Genomic DNA, 19,053 nt, shown 5'->3' with positions numbered 1-19,053 from the left:
AGGCCTAGCTATGGGCACCTCGTGAGAGAATAATGCAGTCACATTCAATGAGATTTATTACTTACAGACCTCAGGCCTAGCTATGGGCACCTCGTGAGAGAATAATGCAGTCACATTAAATGAGATTCATTACTTACAGACCTCAGGCCTAGCTATGGGCACCTCATGTGCCAATAGCTACGCCAGTTTGGTTATGTCCACATGGGAGGAGGATGTGATGTATGCGTCTGAACTCTATCGAGCTTATGTGCCCTTCTACAGACGTCTTGTGGATGACCTTTTCATGTTTTGAAGAGGGGAGTTGACAGAACTATACCAGTTTGTTCATATGTTGAACACAAGCACAAATTTTTTGAAATTCACATTCAAAACAGTCGAATGTGAAGACTGAATTCTTGGATGCTCTGCTAGTGAAGGATGCAACTAATAATATTGAGACTAGACTATTTAGAAAGGAATGCTATCGACCCACATACGTGCACCACAACAGCATGTATCCAGGTCACGTGTTTCGTAACATTTTGGAAGGTCAGAACCTTAGGGTTAGTCGCCTACACAGTAATGATCACAATTTTGAAAGAGGGTTGAATCAGATAGATGCTGACTTCAGATCCAGAGGCTACCATGAGGAGATACATCATACACAAAAACAAGGTCAGGATGGAGAGGCACAACAGAGGCAAACCATATTTTTTACAACATAGAATGGAAACATCCGCAACTGACGGTGTTGATAATATGCCCCCTTATTTTAGCCTAACTTTGTGGAGTGATGAAAGGGATATCAGGAAGATCATCTTTAGGCATTGGCCTATTTTAGGAACCAATGCAGATATTGCCGGGGTTGTGGGTGACAGGCCAAGATTTGGATACAAAAATAAGAAATCTTTACACCAGAGACTATTTTTTTCTCAGAATATTCACAGCATGAACAATGAGTTCACTTTTTCATGTACTGTCAAATGCAATAATTGTTCATTTTGCAATTGTATAGATGAGTCTGGGACATTCACACATCCCACTTGCAACAAAATATTTACACATTTTCCTGAAGCTGACTAACACTAAAAATCTTGTTTATCTAGCACAGTCTGTCCCCGTTTTTATGTTGGTAGGATGAACAGGCATCTAAGGGAGAGGATACGTGACCATTTGTATTGTGCACGTAAAGGTATGAGCTATAGTGCAATAGATAAACACATGAATACATCCGCTGAGGGACACAATTTCAAGTTTTTAGTATTGGAAGTTTTGAATCAAGATGTTAGGATGGGGGATATAGTTAGCAAGACATATCATGCCGAGATGAAATGGATTTTTAGACTAGGGGCACATTATTTTCCTGGCCTTAATGAACATGTTTCAATACAACCCGCACTGAGAGCAAGACCCCTAAAAAAGAGGCTGACAGAGGAGATAGGGTAGATGGAATGTTTTTAAATTAACATGCACTAGTTGAACAATTATGCAATTTTAATATGTACATTTTCTTATTTATTGAGTTTATGAAATAGATTATATTTTTATGAATTATTAGGTAATAGGTGATATGAGTATTTAATTTAATTGCATATGCATTTTTATATTCATTATAACATTTAGTTGTTTTAGGAATATGAATGTAAGCAGACTTAATTGGAGTGTTCAATGCAATCATGTTGCTTAGCAACTTTTAATGCTTTTTCAGCTGATTGGATGAAACTGTTACAAGGTGTTTAAAAGCTGGTTAGAGTTTTTACTTTGATAATAGGTCTGAAGAAGCAACATGCGAAAGCGCTTGTTCTTTATTTTTACTATTTTATTAAAGTTTTGGAACCACTTTTACCGTGAACAACTGGTGTGTTTTTGACTTTTCTACATTGCTGTGTTTTACATACCAGTTGATCTTTTCCCCTACATCGTTTTACTGTTTGGACTTCTATTCCAACCATCTATGATGAATGTAATATTGTTTTTTATGTTAATTCCAAAATGTGTTCATAAAACTGGTTAGCTTCCTCCTCTTCAGCATTAGTAGTCAGAACATAAACTTGTATTGCTGTAATGTTGAATGATTGCCTTGCAGTCTGACTGAAATCAGTCATTTTTGGGTTATAATTATGCACCAATTTTGACACCCTTTTATTAACTATGATGGCTACTCCATTTCTTCTGCAAGACTGTTGCCCGCAGTAGAAAATCTAATGTTAAATGGTCCATTCCTGTCCACTGTAGTTCAATAATTCCCCAAATATCAATGTTTACTCCGCTAATACCACTTCCACTCAAACATTCCTTAGTATTACAAATGAATGGTGCAGCAGAAATGACACTGCCTTCAGTGCCAGAATGGATATGGCTACATCTCTAGCCTTGTACACTACTTCTGGGCACTCCTTGTAGGAGCTGAATTTTCATGTGATATCAGCACACAGCCACCAACATCCACAATAGAGTTGCTCACCTCATCGCTGCAGGGAGGGAGATCTCAGCCCAAGAGGCAACTCTGTCCTGTCTACAGCTCTTATCAAACCAATTATACAAAACTGCATCCTTTTCCCAAATGTGCTCACACAATACCAAGTGCAACAGTGATGTTGGGGTCCTTACTATATAGTTCTTCTGTATATTTCTCAGAGAGAAATGTAGAATTAATGCTTGTTTGATAGCTAAACACTACAGCAACTCTACTATGTAGCGCACCACCTTCTCAGAGAAGACGTGTACCTCGCATATGAAGCATTCATTTACTTCTTACTATATGAATATTTTTGTAAGAATATTCCCCTGGTGACCTGAAGACAGGAGGACATGTGGCCTCAATAAAAATTAAAATCAACATCAGTGTGCGACATGACAATTTTATATCTCAAAGACTCTTACACTAGTGGAATACAATCTCTCACTCAGTGAATTCAACCCATCGCTCTGCACTTTTATGCACAAACTGGCTGACCACATGGGCACCCATAAGTTCTAACATGTGACCTGGACATCAAGCTCCTCAGTTGCCGATGGGCCTTGAATCCATTCACCAAAGTATGAACTTATACAGGACACAGTGGCGGCAAAGGGCACTGTAATAGTATAAACCTTTGGTCTATATTTATTTATGACTGTATGTATGTGTGTGTGTGTGTGTGTATGTATTTCAGAAAAGTACTTCTTTTTAGGTTATTGATGTTTGAAGAGCCGATACATTTTTTCTGAAGTTGGCAACTCTCCTGAAAAATTTTTATATACGTTTGCTGGAGATTGTCCAGGCAAAGGGGTGCATCATTAATCTGAGACTAGCTGGAGTTTTCACCACTTTTTCCAATACATTATTTATAGACAGTGAATGAAACGTGGTTCTCTGATAGATCCTTGGGTGGGACTCCCTATTCAGAAATAAATAAGCAAAAGCTTTATGTGAAAATTAAAAGAACATGTCATGGCTGAGGCTGCTAATGGTGACCAAGAAGCCATACACACACCTGCCAATGTGCCCTCCTGTCATCTTTCGAATGGAAAATAGGTAACTGATTTTATTCGTCCTAGCCACTTTTGATATTAACTGTAAGACTTTTGCCTCCTGGTATAGAGTTTCCCCAGATACTTCATCATGAGACTCAGACATTATAAAGCCTGAAAATCAAACTCAGCAAAGGAACAGGCATTGTAACTTAAATCTGCATTACACGTCACTGCAACCGTATCACCAACATTTAGTTTCCATTACTTCTGTTTGTAAGGGGCCTAGTGCCTCCCTTAAGCCCCTACCCCACTAATTCTTGGAGGAGGGGAATTAAAGGGTTTACAAGACCCCTTACAAAAGGAGCGACAAGAAAATATATTTTACTATCTTGCTGAAATGGTTGATTAGTTGTGCGAGTCCTAAAGCGCAAATGCTTCACTTCTTGAAGTCACTTAAATGGTGTGGTGATCCTATTCTCAAAATAGTTTCAGGGAGGTGGGGCAGTCATTGTAAAACTAGGCCATGGAACATGCTGCCTCACCAAAAATGTTCAGTCTCCGTTTCATTATTTATGGGCAGGGAACAAAATAGCATGGTCCTCTCATTGCCATGATAGGAGAATACATTAAGTCTGTAACCAGTGTTTTTTGTTTGTTTTTTGTTTGTTAATACATCAGGCCCATTTCCAGGTGCCCTATAAAGTCTGCAGGATTTCTTTAGAACTCTTATTTGTAAAACTTTTTTCTAACAATAACCTAAAAACACTGGATTAAGGTGAGATGCCACCCAAGGCTATAACTGTCTCATTCAAAACCTAATAATATTTGCACTTGAGAGGAAACCTTTTTTTTTTTTTTTTGCCTCAGTCATAGTTTCAACACATTAAGGCTCACTGTTTCTAGAACAATTATGTCCTTAAGGATTGAACTATAAACTGCAGCTTGCTGTATGTGATAGCAATCACATTTTATTTGGCTGCTTGTTTCTTAACTGGGTGGATGTTTTTTCTGAGTACACATTTTAGCCATATCTTGGGCCTGGTATTAGACTATCATACATATAATACAAAACACAAGTGTTACACAAACTGAATCTAGTTAATATAATTATATAAAATCTAAGTATTACAAAGTCAAATAATGTAACGAATTTACAGTGTGCAATACATTACAAGAAAAGAAATGAGTGCCAGTATGACAATATATTAAATCTTGAATAAATTATCATTAAAAGTATATTAAATAGATAATTAGGAACCGTAAACAACATTATATTTTCCTCAACATAATGCCATGATACATTCACATAGTTTGGCCAACTGTTAAAGCTTGGATATAATCTTTTTTGGTCCCTAATGCCTGCTAACCATCAGCCTTCTGAGTGATCAACTGGCCAATTAATTCCTCAAGGGGTGAGAGGATAACCAGTCAATTTGTTCACTGTTATGTGAGAGACTATTGCAGAGACAGTCATTCAAGCAGCCAGAAGTTTCTTTTTCTATTTACAGCCCTAAATCCTATGCACATACCTAGTAACTGTTCCCCAGGAAGTTCATGCAGTGGAAAGTATGGGGCTGTCACTTGCACAACTGACATAAGCTCACAGACAACCTCACCTTCTGAAATGAACAAATCCTGCATGCTTCTCTTATATTTAAAGGAGAAAATGACATCCTTTGTGTGCCACCAGATATGCCCCATCCCTCCCCGCTAAGGCAGGTGAGCAAACCCAGCCTCTTCACTCTTTCTCCCCTGACAATAGATGCCAGTGACGCTAACCGAACTTGAGTTGCCTGGGTCACAGTCAGGGTTTTATCCCTCTATGCCAGTGGAACTGGCAGTTTAGCCCTAAAATGTACATTCTTAGCCTTGTTTCATACTTCTAAAGGCCTGCTCCAGCTAGTGGGAACATTCTTGCTAAAACCATTTCCTGAATGGCTACTTTAAATAAAGATCAATTCAAGTCTGACAGCCCCATAAACTTGTGAGGGGAGTGAAGTGGATGAACTTTTTACCTGTAAAACTAGGGACTAGCAAATGGTGAAAGTCTACGTACAGTAGCTTGAATGTGAATAAAGCCAACAGCAATGAGGATTTAGCAGTAATGGAGGCCCAGCTGGTCCTTCTGTGTGAGAGATAACAGACGCATGAAAAAAACAGATAAGGAACAAATTGTACATATTTTGTGTTTAGCAACATACAGACTAGTGCTGTCATAGTTAAAGTTGGGGGATACTAATGAGGTATATTCTGATTTTGGAACAAAGTTTATTTCACTTAATCTTAGATTCTCTAGGAAGGAGACTGCAGACGGTATAGCAACATTTTATTTGGTTCAGAATTTTATTTGCACACATCTTTCATAAACTGGTTAAGGAACAAGGTGGATCAAACCTGACCCCAAGCAGTTGCACTTCTGAAGTTGTTTAAGGGGGCCATTTAAAGGGTTATAAAGATTAAAGGGCGCCAAGTTTTTTAGTTTTTGGTTTGTTTCAAAAACATAGTTACCAATGATGAATGTCAATTTGTCTGGCATTTAGTACCGAGAAATAAAGCTGTAAGTGTTACTTGTTTGCTTCCTGTATCCAGGGTACAGTGATTCCTTCCAGCTTTATTTGTCTGATCATGTCACTTAAAAAGAAAGTGTGACTAGGCTGCTCCTGAAAAGGGACAACTGTGTCCATTCGGCTCACCTGATCAACAAATAGGTAAAATAAAGTTTATTAAAGCTTACTTATAGGCCTTTATTAAGTTGATGTCGTGTCTCTGTTGAATGTGAAGAAGCAGATAATCAAATGACTAAGGGAGAATGAACTTCTCAAGCCAAGTCATTAATAAAGGCAGAGAGCAGAACTGGGTCTAGAACACAGATCCAGAAAACTCCAACTTTTAGGACTCCAACCTCAGAACATTTACCTGAAATGTGAAACCATGAAACCATTTTACAAGTCCTTTTCCTAGGCTAACTACCTCAAGTTTCATTACTCATAATTTACCAAACAGAAAGCATGTTATATACCTATAAATATATCACTGAGGGGCTTTTATCTGCATTCAAGTAAATCAGATCAGTGTTGCAGCAGACTGCATAGAAGGCATATTGCAGCTCTTCCTAGAAAAACACACTAGTCATGTGATAACAGTACATAATTATCCATGAAGCCAAAGACGAACTTACAGATGTTTGAAAATAAAGGAAGAGGTGTAGCAATGGGCTACAATACTAAGGACTGGTATGGTGGGAAACCATAGGAACAGGAACAAAAAAAATCAAAGTATACAGCCAGGGAATGCAATATTAAAATATTAAAGATGTGGGCAGGGAGCTGTATTGTGAAATGCCCTGCTATTTTAAGGAACTTATAATACAGAATAGACCCTTTAGGGGAATGGTCAGTATATACAGCTTCTCTAGCAGTCTTCAGATACATTTAACAGGGAGTTTGGCATAATGGTTAATGTGTTTACATTGCAGACACAAGGTGCAAGGTTTGATTCTCACATGGGGTAGCTGGCTAGATTTAAAATAGCCCATAAGGGCAGTTATAGCCTAATACTAATCTATGAACCTATTACTTGAAAGCATAAAGGAAGGTTTTGATAAGGATACACACACATTATGTTGGTTGCCATATTGTACGAGTTGGGAGGAAAGTGCTTTGGCCTTGGAAACTATATCAATATAAGCTTCAATGTTCTGAAGCTGAACATTGACCAGTACTGGTCATATGACATTAGGTTCCTGAAAAAAGGACCTGCTTTCTTTTTCTTCCTTCGGAATTCAAATTATATTTATTTACCTTTTTTTTATCCTACAAATCATTCCAAAGCACAGTTACGCAGTGCCTTACATCCACATCGTATCCCCCTGCTACCCCCCCCCCACTCTGTAATCCTGAAGAAGTCAGTCATGGAACTTAAAGGTGTCCTGGGTCTCTCAGTCATCCACATCCATTGAAGGTTTTTCTTGAATGTGCAATAGGGATATTTCAGAATATGGCCCTACCACTGCAGAACAGCCATATTGGCCCCTGCCTCCTCTTTGGACCACTCTTACTACCAACTCTCCACCAGGGATCTTCATGAGAGATTCCCACATTACTGCCCTTCCCTCTCTCTCTTTGCCACTCTGTCAGTCACCCAAGTATCTAACAGAGTCCAGGTCACACGAGTTGCAGTCAAAACTTTCTCAGTCTCCACCCCACAGGAGTGGCCCGGAATTCCATTTTAGTTGCTTTAATAGTAATGGGACAATCCAATCAAAGCCGGAGGAACATGATGCAATACTACACATGAGCTGTAGAGTCCTTCTATCTATTCTAGACAGTTATCCTTTCTGTAAGGTGTTTTTTTTTATGGTTTGTGGTCAGCCAAGGACTTTTGTTACACATAAGCTGCTACTATACTGAATAGGAAGTCTTATCATACATTAGGGAAAGTGCCCTGCAAAACAAAACCAAATCCTTGACCTGGTCCATTTCCCATCCCCCCAGAGAGAATGGGCCAATTGAGTACTGGTAGAGACTACTTTGGACAAAGGCCTCCAGGGAGCAAAATGTAAGTGTGTGCTTCTTGTAACATACTGCATGTTGGAACACATTACTCATAATCACTATCAGTAGGCAGAAAGGAAACACTGCACACAAATGAGTAATATACTATGCTGCCTTTTTTAATATTTTGGACCACCTTTGCTGATGTGAAAATAGCCCTCACTGTATATGATTACCCACACAAAATAAGTTTAATTTCCTCAACATCTGTTAAACACTCTCCTGAGAATGTTTTCCTTTAAAAATTACCATATCTGTAAGAGCAGTAAATCATTTAAGCCACAGTTCACTGACCATTTCCATAACAATTCACAACCAAAAAAGAGTGTCTGTGTTGTTATATGCCACTAAGTGATACAGCTGGAGGAACAAATCACCTTAACTACAGTAATCACTTCATATGAGTAAAACTTTTAATTTACTGTGTATTTAATGTTATGCATGTCAATACCAATAGATATCTGGGTCAGATAACAGTTTTATTACATCTCCAGAGTCCTCAACAAAGGGCACAGACTAAAGAAGGTAAGATTTCTTGGAATACAAATTGAATATCCTTACTGTGTGAGCTGCAGCTGAAAGGGGTGTACGTTGCACTGGTGTTCTTCTGTGACTACGATTATCCCACAGCACAATCTGGCCTGAGTACGTCCCACCAACAACCAGGTTTGGATGAAATCTTGCAAAACACACTGACAGAACAGAGGACTGAAATGAAATACAACAATCTATCAGAACATTTTTTAATTGTTTCAAGTTCACGAATAAATGTTTCACTTTTCTTAAATAGCCAGATATCAAAAGATGTTTTGAAAATTAATAGGTCTATGCACATTATAGCCACTTGACACAGCAACTTCCTGTTACACAGGCAGCACTTGCTTTAGTTTTTCCTTCATTTATTCCAGTCTTTCTTGCTTTTATTTTTAACTCTATTGCAGATACAGCTCAGAACTCGTACACAGTCCATTACAGTAAACAGCAACCATTTGTCGCACAAGATGAGTGGTGTGCACAGGAAACAGCAAAATAAGCACCGTCGACAGATACAGGCAAAAGTGAAGTTGGGGGGGGGGGGGGATTGCTTCAGACTGACACAGATTAAAAACCAAACAGGATTAAGGCAGACTACATGACTACAATTAAGCTTTCATCTGTTGAAAGTATTTATATAAGATACAGTCACTAACTTAATTTATTAAGCAAGACACAACCCACTAGAGAGAGTTCAGCAGCATAGGATAATTTTGATTAACTATACCTTACCTATCAAAAACATGATAATGCATGATACACAATCTATTAAAGGGGTTTTCTGAAGCTATGCTGAAGCCTCTCGGCCAAAAATCAACAGGATAATATAAAACTGACATTCTTCCTTTTCTTAATAAGGGAGGTGTGCTGATCACAGCTGACTTTTTTCAAGAACCCAAGCCAAAACCAGCACATAATACAGAGATCATATACAAACAGATACATAGTTTAAGAAAAGCATACATACTTATGCAGTGCTTAACCGGTGTTACTGCATCACACTCTCATCCTGATATAACAAGATTCATGATGATCAGCCACCCACAATTTGTGTGCAGATGACCTGCATCAATAAATCGATAAAAAGGAGGAGCATCTGCACAAAGTCCTGATTAACAGAAACAGTACTAAGTGAGCTCTGGAAACGATACTCTGGGTTTTTCTTAACTTGGGGTGGGGACAAACAAGAAGCCAGCATCATCTGCAGCAAGATTATCAGGGACAATGAACAACACATGAAATTCAAAAATAACAGCTGTATTTACATGTCGAGAATATTCAGTGCTGAACAGGATGGGATAAACTTCCCTCAAAAGAAGCCAACACGAACAGAAGAGTGACAAATTCTTTCTGTTTTCTAATGGTATGTCCTTTCCTTAGTTATACTAATTTGCTCACCTAATATTTCTGATGTAGTCATCTGCAGGGAATTTTTACAATCTGTCAACTTATTATACTCCCAAAAAACATGTTCCCAATTACCTTTCTTCTCCATCACACCTCCAGCGATAGCAGCCAACGAACAGTGGCATCCTCCACATGGTACATGGAGCACTGATATGCGAATATCGTTGTGGTATGTCAACAGTTGGCCTAAGTGATAAGGATAACAGCATGGGATTTGCTATGTGGGAGGAACAGCCTCTGTCAACTGTAAGTTTAATTGCAGGAAGCAGCAGAGACCCAACTTTCTAGCAGCAGCCAAGATGCGTAAAGAACTATGTGCATTAATCTAGGGAAGCAGCAGGCGAAGTTTAAAACTGGATTACTCAGACACTAGGGTATTTTAACATCAAGACATGTGGCAATTAAGGTCACTGTTGTGGCAACCAGGTTTTGACTAGTGTCAAATAGCAGAGGTTCACACTCCAAGGAGATTACAAGAAGAAACTTCTGCTGGAAACAGCAATAAATACAGGCAAGGTAATTTATAAGAGTCAATACAATACCGAATCCTTCTCTGGATATTCATCATATCTTCCTTATACAGGTTATTCAGAAAGCAATAATGCTGGATAGAAATAGTGTCTGGAAAATCCTCTATTTCCCACATAATTCCCAACCTAGAGGCATTATTGCATGTTAAACATGGGTTACCTGTTTAACAGTTTTGTTTTTCTGGTTGTTTTAATATTAGTATATACCTTTTTATATTTATGTAAAATAGTTCCTCCACCTAATGTTTTTTAGTCACTGCAGGATATGCAATTGTTGTTCAGTTATGTAGTATGTATATAAATATATATATATATATATATATATATATATATATATATATATATATGGTTCTAGGTTATAACACCAACAGCACACAACATCGATAAATCTACATCACCGACACCACATCATCGACAGCTCACAAACACGACACCACACACACTCAACACATCATCACAACAACCAATAAACAAAACAAATTCCCTGATCAAAAACCACACACAACACAAGCACACCTAAATCCTAACAAACAAACACTAAACCTTACATACACAACTATCCACTACCCTAACCAAACCCTAACCCTAAGGTCCGGCTACTATTGCACACTAACCTAACCCGCCCCTGACCCTAACTCACTTAACCCTACCTAACCCAAACAAATTCACTACTGCACTTACCTAACCTGCTTCTAACCCTAACTCACTTAACCCGCTCCTAACCCAAAACATTCACTACTGCACTTACCTAACTCACTCTAACCCTAACTCACTTAACCCACTTCTAACCCAAAACATTCACTACTGCACCTTACCTAACTCGCTACTTAACCCTAACTTACTTAACCCACCCCTACACCTACAGACCGCCAACATCGCACACTTACCTTTACCAAGACCCTAACGTCCATTACCAAGATACTTACACATCCTTTCCCCATCTCGTGTTCTCCTGGCCAGTGTTTTCATCCGCCGATCTTCTCCACAGTGATTTCGCTGTCGGTCTTCTCATCTGTCGACGTTGTAACCTAGACCCATATATATATATATATATATATATATATATATATATATATATTTGTGTCTTTCGGCTTTTCCCGGTTAGGGGTCGCCACAGCAGAACTCCGGTCTACTAATGATTGGCAGTAGATTTTTACATACCGAGTTGCCAGCCCTGATGCACAGCCTTCAACTAGTACGCCATTCACGCATGTCTCCACACAGAAGACGCTTTAGCTGAGAATCGAACAGGACAATGTCTTACCGTGAGGCGACGATGCTACCGCAGCACCACCAACATATATATATATACATATATATATATATATATATATATATATACATACATATATATACACACACACACAATATGCAGCTTTTTAATATCTATACAGTGAATTTGTAATACAAGTGTGTGTAGATATATATATTATATATATATATGTGTATATATATATATATATACACACACACACACATACAAATATACATTCACATACATGTGCATAGTAACATACTGAGGAAGAGACAGACACATACACATTTGCAGAAACTCAGATGTGCATACACAGACACATACTTACCTAGCAATTCCAACCACTTTATAGGCAGTATACACCTCATACACAAGACAGTGATCAAATGTATGAAAAAATAGATATAGTGTGCAGCTATGCATCTCCCCCTACTCTGCCCTATATTTTGCCTTATTTTGCTTTATCCATTTTGATCTTCTAGTAAATCCTGATTACAGTTAGTCAATAAATCCAGCAATTACAGTTTCATAATTAAGAAAAAGCAACCTGATGCAAAACCTCTTACTCTATTAACTTTTTAAGTGAATCATGGCAATATTTGAAAATTGCCCCTTATTTTGGGTTATTTGTTATCCCATTATTGCGATCTTTGTCCAGATTTTTTTTTATTTGCCCAGATTTCTTGAGCAAAGTTTTTATGTCCTTTTATCAAGAAACATCTTTATTGAATTATCACTTATGACATCGTCAATCAGAGATTTGTATAAATGAAAACAAACCATATTGGCAGATTTTCAGTTGCAAACATTGTGCATCACTTATAATCTCTTCAGTCATTGTCGGCCAAACATTACATAGCTCAGTCAATTCCTGCCGTTAAACCTCCTTCCTCCTCCAAAACATTATTATGCATGTATTGTTCTCACAATTCCCATTTTTTCTATGCAATTTGCTACGACCATTTTCTAAAGATCCCACTTCCAGTTTATTTTTTCCCTGTTAACTATATTTGCTACTTTTTGTACAGATGGTTTAGACTTTGATTTCCATTTTCTAGTAATTGCTTTTTTAGGCAGCCATAAAAAATACACTCAGTAATGCCTTAGTATGTCTAGGCAATTGTGATTCTGTTATCACAGCTCAAAACATATTTGTTTAGCTATACCAATTTGCTCACCCAGTATTTCTAACAGAAAATTTGTAAACTCTGCCACCTCATTACATTCCCCACAATTATGTTTTCAAATACCTCTTTCTTCCCCATCACACCTCCAGCATTTGCAATCTACATGAGGAAAATTCTTTGGAGCCTGCTTGGGATATAAAAATACCTATGCAAACAATTCCAAGCAAAGATCCTAAATCCTGTGGACTTTGTTGCATATTTGGGAACCATACATATATCCCCCATTGTCTCTTTGTGAATTGCATATCCAATCCCTCTTCCCAATCCTTTCTAACCTCCTTTGCTGTATTCCTATAGTTATCATACAATATTTAATATGCCCTAATTAATATCCATTTTTAACGGCAGCATCTATTCTAGATTCTACTAAAATCTCTGTCAGTGCTGGGCTTTCACTTAGGACCCCCCTATTTCTTTCTCATCTAAACTCTGATATCAATTCTCTAGCCTGCAGTCCAAATGAATTCTTAGCCCCCTCCCATTCTATTACCTTTCCCTCTCTAATTATTTGCTCCCAATACCGTGGTTCCTTTGCCAGTTTTTCCAGTAAATTCCAGCTCCCCTCTTGCCTATTCTATGTACCCCTAATTGCAGTCATCCCTTTCTCTATTCCTGTGTTGGCTTATTTCTTAGAATACTTTCTGCTACTTTATGAATATAACATTTTGTATGGTTATTGTTATTCTGCTTAAGAATCTGCATCCAAAATCCCATCCTCTCCTTGTTTCTTGACCCCACCCCATTTCATCACCACCCCTTTCCACAGTTATAGCTTTCAGCTTGTGCTATATAAAAGAGCCTTAAATATGTAGCTTTGAAATGCCCCTTCAAATCAGGTAATCCCAAACCACCTTGTTCTATTAAAGGATAAGCTTAACCCACTTGACTCTTGTCACCCCCCCCCAAAAAAAAAAAATCCTTCAACACTTCATTAATTGCTATCCAGAACTTTTCCTCTGGTTGATAAAAATATGCCTGGCCTATATATAAAACTAGAGGGACTAAAACATTTTCACTAATTGCATCTTGTTTTCCCAGTCCATAAAACATAGCTTCCAATTTCTCAGTTTTCATATTCTTTTATTTAATCTCTTCCCACATTTCCTTACCTGCCATAACATAATCATTTTTAACCCATACTCCTAAGTACTTCATGTTATGTCTTCATAAATATAGGTATTGCTGAACCAATTTGTAAGTGAGTATATAATTTACAGCTATTTCCTTTGTTTTATCTTCATTAATTTTGTATCCAAAAAAGGCTTGAAACTGTCTCAGAATGTTCCAGAACACTGAAATATCCTTTTCTGGTTTTATCAGGTATAAAATAATTTCATCTGCAAATAAACTTTTTTTGAGTACCATACCAATTATACCCTTGAATTTCTGAGTCTCTTATTTTCTTATCAATAAAACTAAATATAGGAAATTTCAAAATGACTGCACATTGAGTAACAGCTTAATTCTAGCTCTCCTATTGTGAAAATAAAAGCTTAGCAGAGAAAGCCTGTAGACCTAAATATCTAAGTACATTTCAATAACTGGCTAGTAAGTGCACTGCCTGGACGCCAGGAAAAAATAAATACAGAAGACCTGAAGGAAAATCAGCTACAAAAAGTGACGAAAGAACATTGACTGGGAAAAGTACTGCACCTCTTCAGCAAAAAGCAAGTCAAGCTCCAGACAAGACCTTCCAGTAACCTAGAGGAAGCTATAAGACAACTACACACAGACCTGGTTAAATGAAACACTGATGGAGTATATCAACTCAAACAATAAAAGGCTGTAAAAATGGAAGAAGCTTTAAACAGATATTCAGATAAGGTGATAAAACTGCAAAACTCAGAGGTCAAAATGAAGAAAAGGCTGGCTGAATATGAGACTGCACAAGGAGAGGTGTTTCAAAAGAATAGCAGCATCACAGGGCAAAGCACACAGGGAAAACCTGAGACTTTCTGCTGTAGCAGAGAAGCTGAAATGAACATATTGTATTAATTTTATAAAAGCACAAACTGGACTAGTAATTCCACAACAGGAATTATTAACTTGAAAAGGCACATCATGTGTATGCTCCAAACCTAGCTATGAGAAAGCAACCTAGACCTTTAATAGTAAAGATGCAATCTTATCAGTAGAAGGAGTTGATTATGACAAAACTGTGGCAGACAACAGTGTGTTTGTGGAGAATGACTACTCATTGTACATCAGGCAGAAGAGGAGTACATTTTTACCATTATTCAGGGAATGTTGAAAATCAGGCATGAGATTCAACCTGTGTACTCGCTATCTCCAAAATATTTTCCCTGGAGAGACAAAAATCAGCTTTTGATGGAGGAAGTACAAAAGTTTGCCCAACAAAAAGTGAGCTGTGAAACAGAAGGAGATTCTGATTCTTGTTCTTGTAATAAAGACCACAAAGAGACTGTGCCAGTGAAAACTTTTCCAAAGTTTTAACAGAAAATGATTGAGAAAAGGAAAAAAAACACAAGAGTCTTCCAGAAGAATCAAAGGTTATTTGGAAATGATGCAGAGAGGAGATCTGGGAGATGGAGATGAACAGTAATAAAACTAGTAACTTGGAAATTGACAACTGTGGGATGACAAAGCAATAATGATATTTGTGAAAAAAAATTGGAAATATTGGACTGTTTTGGACTTTGTTAAACTTGTAAGGGACTCATATATGCCACCTCCATGTCATTAAGGTTTGGAAATATTCTGAGGAGAAAGGAAGAGGAGGGAGAAAGTTAACTAAGTAAAACAATTTTTTTTCTTAATGGTACTATTTTAATAGTGAATGATTTTCTTTGCATGCTATAAAGTAAAGTTTTAATGAAAACCCTCAACCAAAAAAAAAACACCCCGGAACCTATTAACTTACCACAAATGCACAAAATGATAATAAACTTCAATTAATACCAACAATTGCCCCAGACTGACATCCACACTCACATGCTTGAATTACCGTATAATAAAGGTTACGCATGCTAAGGCATATGGTACGGGCTGTGCTTATACTTACACTAAGTGCTATCTGTTTTTGTCTTATCTTTATTCCTCTTACAGATGTGGAAAACAGCTTGAATGTTTTCAGAAAACATTATCTTTTAGCTAGTGAAAGGAGGAAAAGTATTTTGTTTCGATTGCCCTCTTATCAGCCTGTCTCCATAGAAACACAAGCACCAGATACACAGTTGCCTGTCACTACAAACTTATGTTGTACTGTGAACATTTATTTGCTAAAGGAAAACTTTTCATTACATTCAGTGTTCTTCTACTTACTTGATTCCCCTTAAATCTTATTAGATCAAGCCAAGGGCCTTAATTCTGTCATTTCCCTATACAAAACATATCAATTTTTCATATAGCATGCTCTTTTGTCCAGGCTCTCTCTTTTTACACTGCAGTATCTACATTTCTTAAATATGAAGTAAGAAAGAAGGAAGGAAAAATAGGGGCACCTGTTTACTTTAGTGTCCCCATTACACACAAAAATAACTGAAAAAGCTTTACTTTACAGCATGCAGTATATATCTTCTTTTATAAAAATACTGTTAAGAACAAAAACTGCTTTACTTCTTTATCTCTTTTCCTCTTCCACCTCCTTAATATTCTTCCAAATATTAATGAGACAACATAGGAATATGCTTTGAAGTCGCCTACAAGCTTAAAGTTAAAGTCCAGTATTTCCTGGTTTTCTTGTTTTATCATATTTCACAAATGTAATTAATGCTTTGAAATCCCATCCCACATTTATTTGTTAATTTCTGAGTTACTGTTTTTCTTCCCATTGATCTCCATCTCCCAAATCCAATCTCTAATTCATTTTCAGTGTTCTCTTGGTTCTTCTCGTCAACTCCTCTGCTTTTTTCTGACTCATCTGGAACACTGGAAATGGTTTCACTGGCAAAATCTCTCTATGAGTTTTATTATAAGAAGCAGAGTCTCTATGTTTGATAGCTCACTTTTTGTTGAACAAACGCTTGCATTTCCTCCTTAGCACATTCTGCATCAAAAAATTACTTTGACCCTCCAGGTAAAACATTCTGAAGAAAGCTGGATATGACAGCTTGAATCTCTTACCTGTCTTTTGACGTTTCCCAATTGCTGGAATAAATTTACTCCTCTTCTGCCTAGTGTAGCATGCGTAATTGTTTTCCACAAACACTATCACTAACTTTTAATACTCTGCCCTTCTGCTACAGTTTTATCGTGTTCAACTCTTTCTGCTGGTATAACATCTTTACCAATACAGGTCTTGGCTGCTTTCTCATCGCTAGGTTTAAAGCATACACACAATGTGCCCTTCCAACTAATATATCCTGCTGCTGAATACCAGTCCAGCTACTCATTTATGCTTTCATAAAATTAATAGTCTGTTCCTCCTAGTCTCCCTGGAACAGCAAAAAATCTCAGGTTTCCCCTATGTGCTCTGTCCTCTAATTCTACCATTTTTCAAATGTCCCTTATTGAGCAGTCTAATACTCAGCCAGCCTTTTCAACCTCTGATTTTTGCTGTTTTATTAGCTCATCTGAACATCCATTTAAAGCTGTTTCCACGTCTCCAGCTTTTTATTTGAGTTGATATAATCCTTCAGCATTTTATTTATTTTAATCAGCTCTGAGCACATATTACTTTTTTTCCCATTAGATTACTGGAAGTAATTTCCTGTACCAAAACTGGAATTTGAACTGGATTTTGTTGAACAGTTGCAGTATTCTTCCCAACCAGGTTTTCTTCTCACCTTTTAAGACTGATTTTCTTTCCGGGTTTCTGAATTTCTTTTTTGCTGGCTGTGACAAAAGGAGGTACTGCCAGCATGACTAGCTGGAATTTTGTAAATAATTATACATCATTTGTGAATATCAAACTAATTTATATAAGATGGTTGTGTTACAAATGTATTAGAACTGTATGTCATGTGTATATCAAACTTCTCTGTACAGATATTTGCGTTGAAAAGGTATTTGTAAAGTGCTGTGTTTAAAATGTATCCACAGTGTGCCCTACTGGAAGAGAACAGAAACTTACATGCATGATTGTAATTGTTTAAATGTATATATTTTAACAGTGAAAACTGGAATACGGGAGGTTAACCTCAGTCCAGCAAACTTTAGAAAAAATATCTGAAATTAAATTACTTTGTAGGCTATACCATGCAACTTCAATATTGTAGAGAAATGGTGCGTGTTAGCAAGAGTATAATATTTTCATACAGGCTGCATTTTCTGATAAAGATGACCATACAAAGGCATTTATTCTGCTTAATTTAGCTTGGTCAGAAGCCATAGGAAGACGGTGTTCATTTGTGTATGCACCTGCTGTATTTGCAGGAGAGGGGGGAAAAGTACAGTTTTGTACCTACCACAAATGTAGATGTTCGAAGATCCACATTGCTGCAGTCCTTACATATGGGTAGTCCACTGTCCTCGGTCGGCCCGAATACCAAAGTATTAGCTTACCCCCGGTCAAGGCGCTTAAAACTGACATCAGGACGCCAGGGTACAAATGCGCATGACCCACGCCATATCCTCAGTCTTTCTTTGCCCCAGATGTCAGAAGGCCCTAAAAAGAAAGGCTAAAGCCAAAAAACAGCAAAAAACAACCAACCACCCCTGCCCTAAACATATTTACAATATTTACAATATTCACAACCCAAACCACACAACCACCTCTAACTACAGAGGGAAGGAGGGATTGACTGCAGCAATGTGGATCTTCAACATCTACATTTATGGTAGGTACAAAACTGTACTATGTTCTTCATCTCACATTGCTGCAGTCCTTACATATGGGTAGAATCCCAAAGCAGAGGTAAGGAGGATGGCAAAACTATAAAGCATTAGGAGCTGCCAAAATGCCCTGTAAAATTGCAGTGGCAAAACCAGCCCTAGATTTAGAGTAAAGTGGAAGGTGGTAATGCTTAGAGAAAGTATGCACTGAACTCCAAGTAGCTGCCTCCAAAATATCTTTAGTAGCCACCCCCTTAAAAAGCTGTAGAAGTGGCAGTAGCCCTAGTGGAATGAGGCCTAATCCCAGCTGGAATCTCCTTACCATGATGGGAATAACAGAAAGCAATACAAAACCAATCCACTTAGAAATAGTCTGTTTTGAAACAGGTTTGCCCTGAGAACCCAAAGCAAATGAAACA

At 37.6% G+C, this 19,053-nt stretch overlaps 1 protein-coding gene across 1 annotated transcript in view; it reads right to left on the bottom strand.

Annotated features, from left to right (window-relative positions):
• The window catches only part of LOC122797218 (cytoplasmic dynein 1 intermediate chain 1-like), a 672,499-nt gene that overhangs the window by 583,298 nt on the left and 70,148 nt on the right, over nucleotides 1-19,053 (bottom strand). Inside the window, exon 2 of the mRNA XM_044066050.1 lies at nucleotides 8,550-8,716. Within this exon, the coding sequence (XP_043921985.1) occupies nucleotides 8,550-8,716 (167 nt within the window). The remainder of the gene's footprint in view (nucleotides 1-8,549; nucleotides 8,717-19,053) is intronic.

The sequence above is a fragment of the Protopterus annectens genome, chromosome 3.part0, assembly GCF_019279795.1.
Source record: "Protopterus annectens isolate FY-2018-M chromosome 3.part0, PAN1.0, whole genome shotgun sequence".
NCBI lineage: Eukaryota > Metazoa > Chordata > Ceratodontiformes > Protopteridae > Protopterus > Protopterus annectens.
Note: the sequence above shows the minus strand (reverse complement) of the source record. Positions and strands in the feature narration are given on the sequence as shown.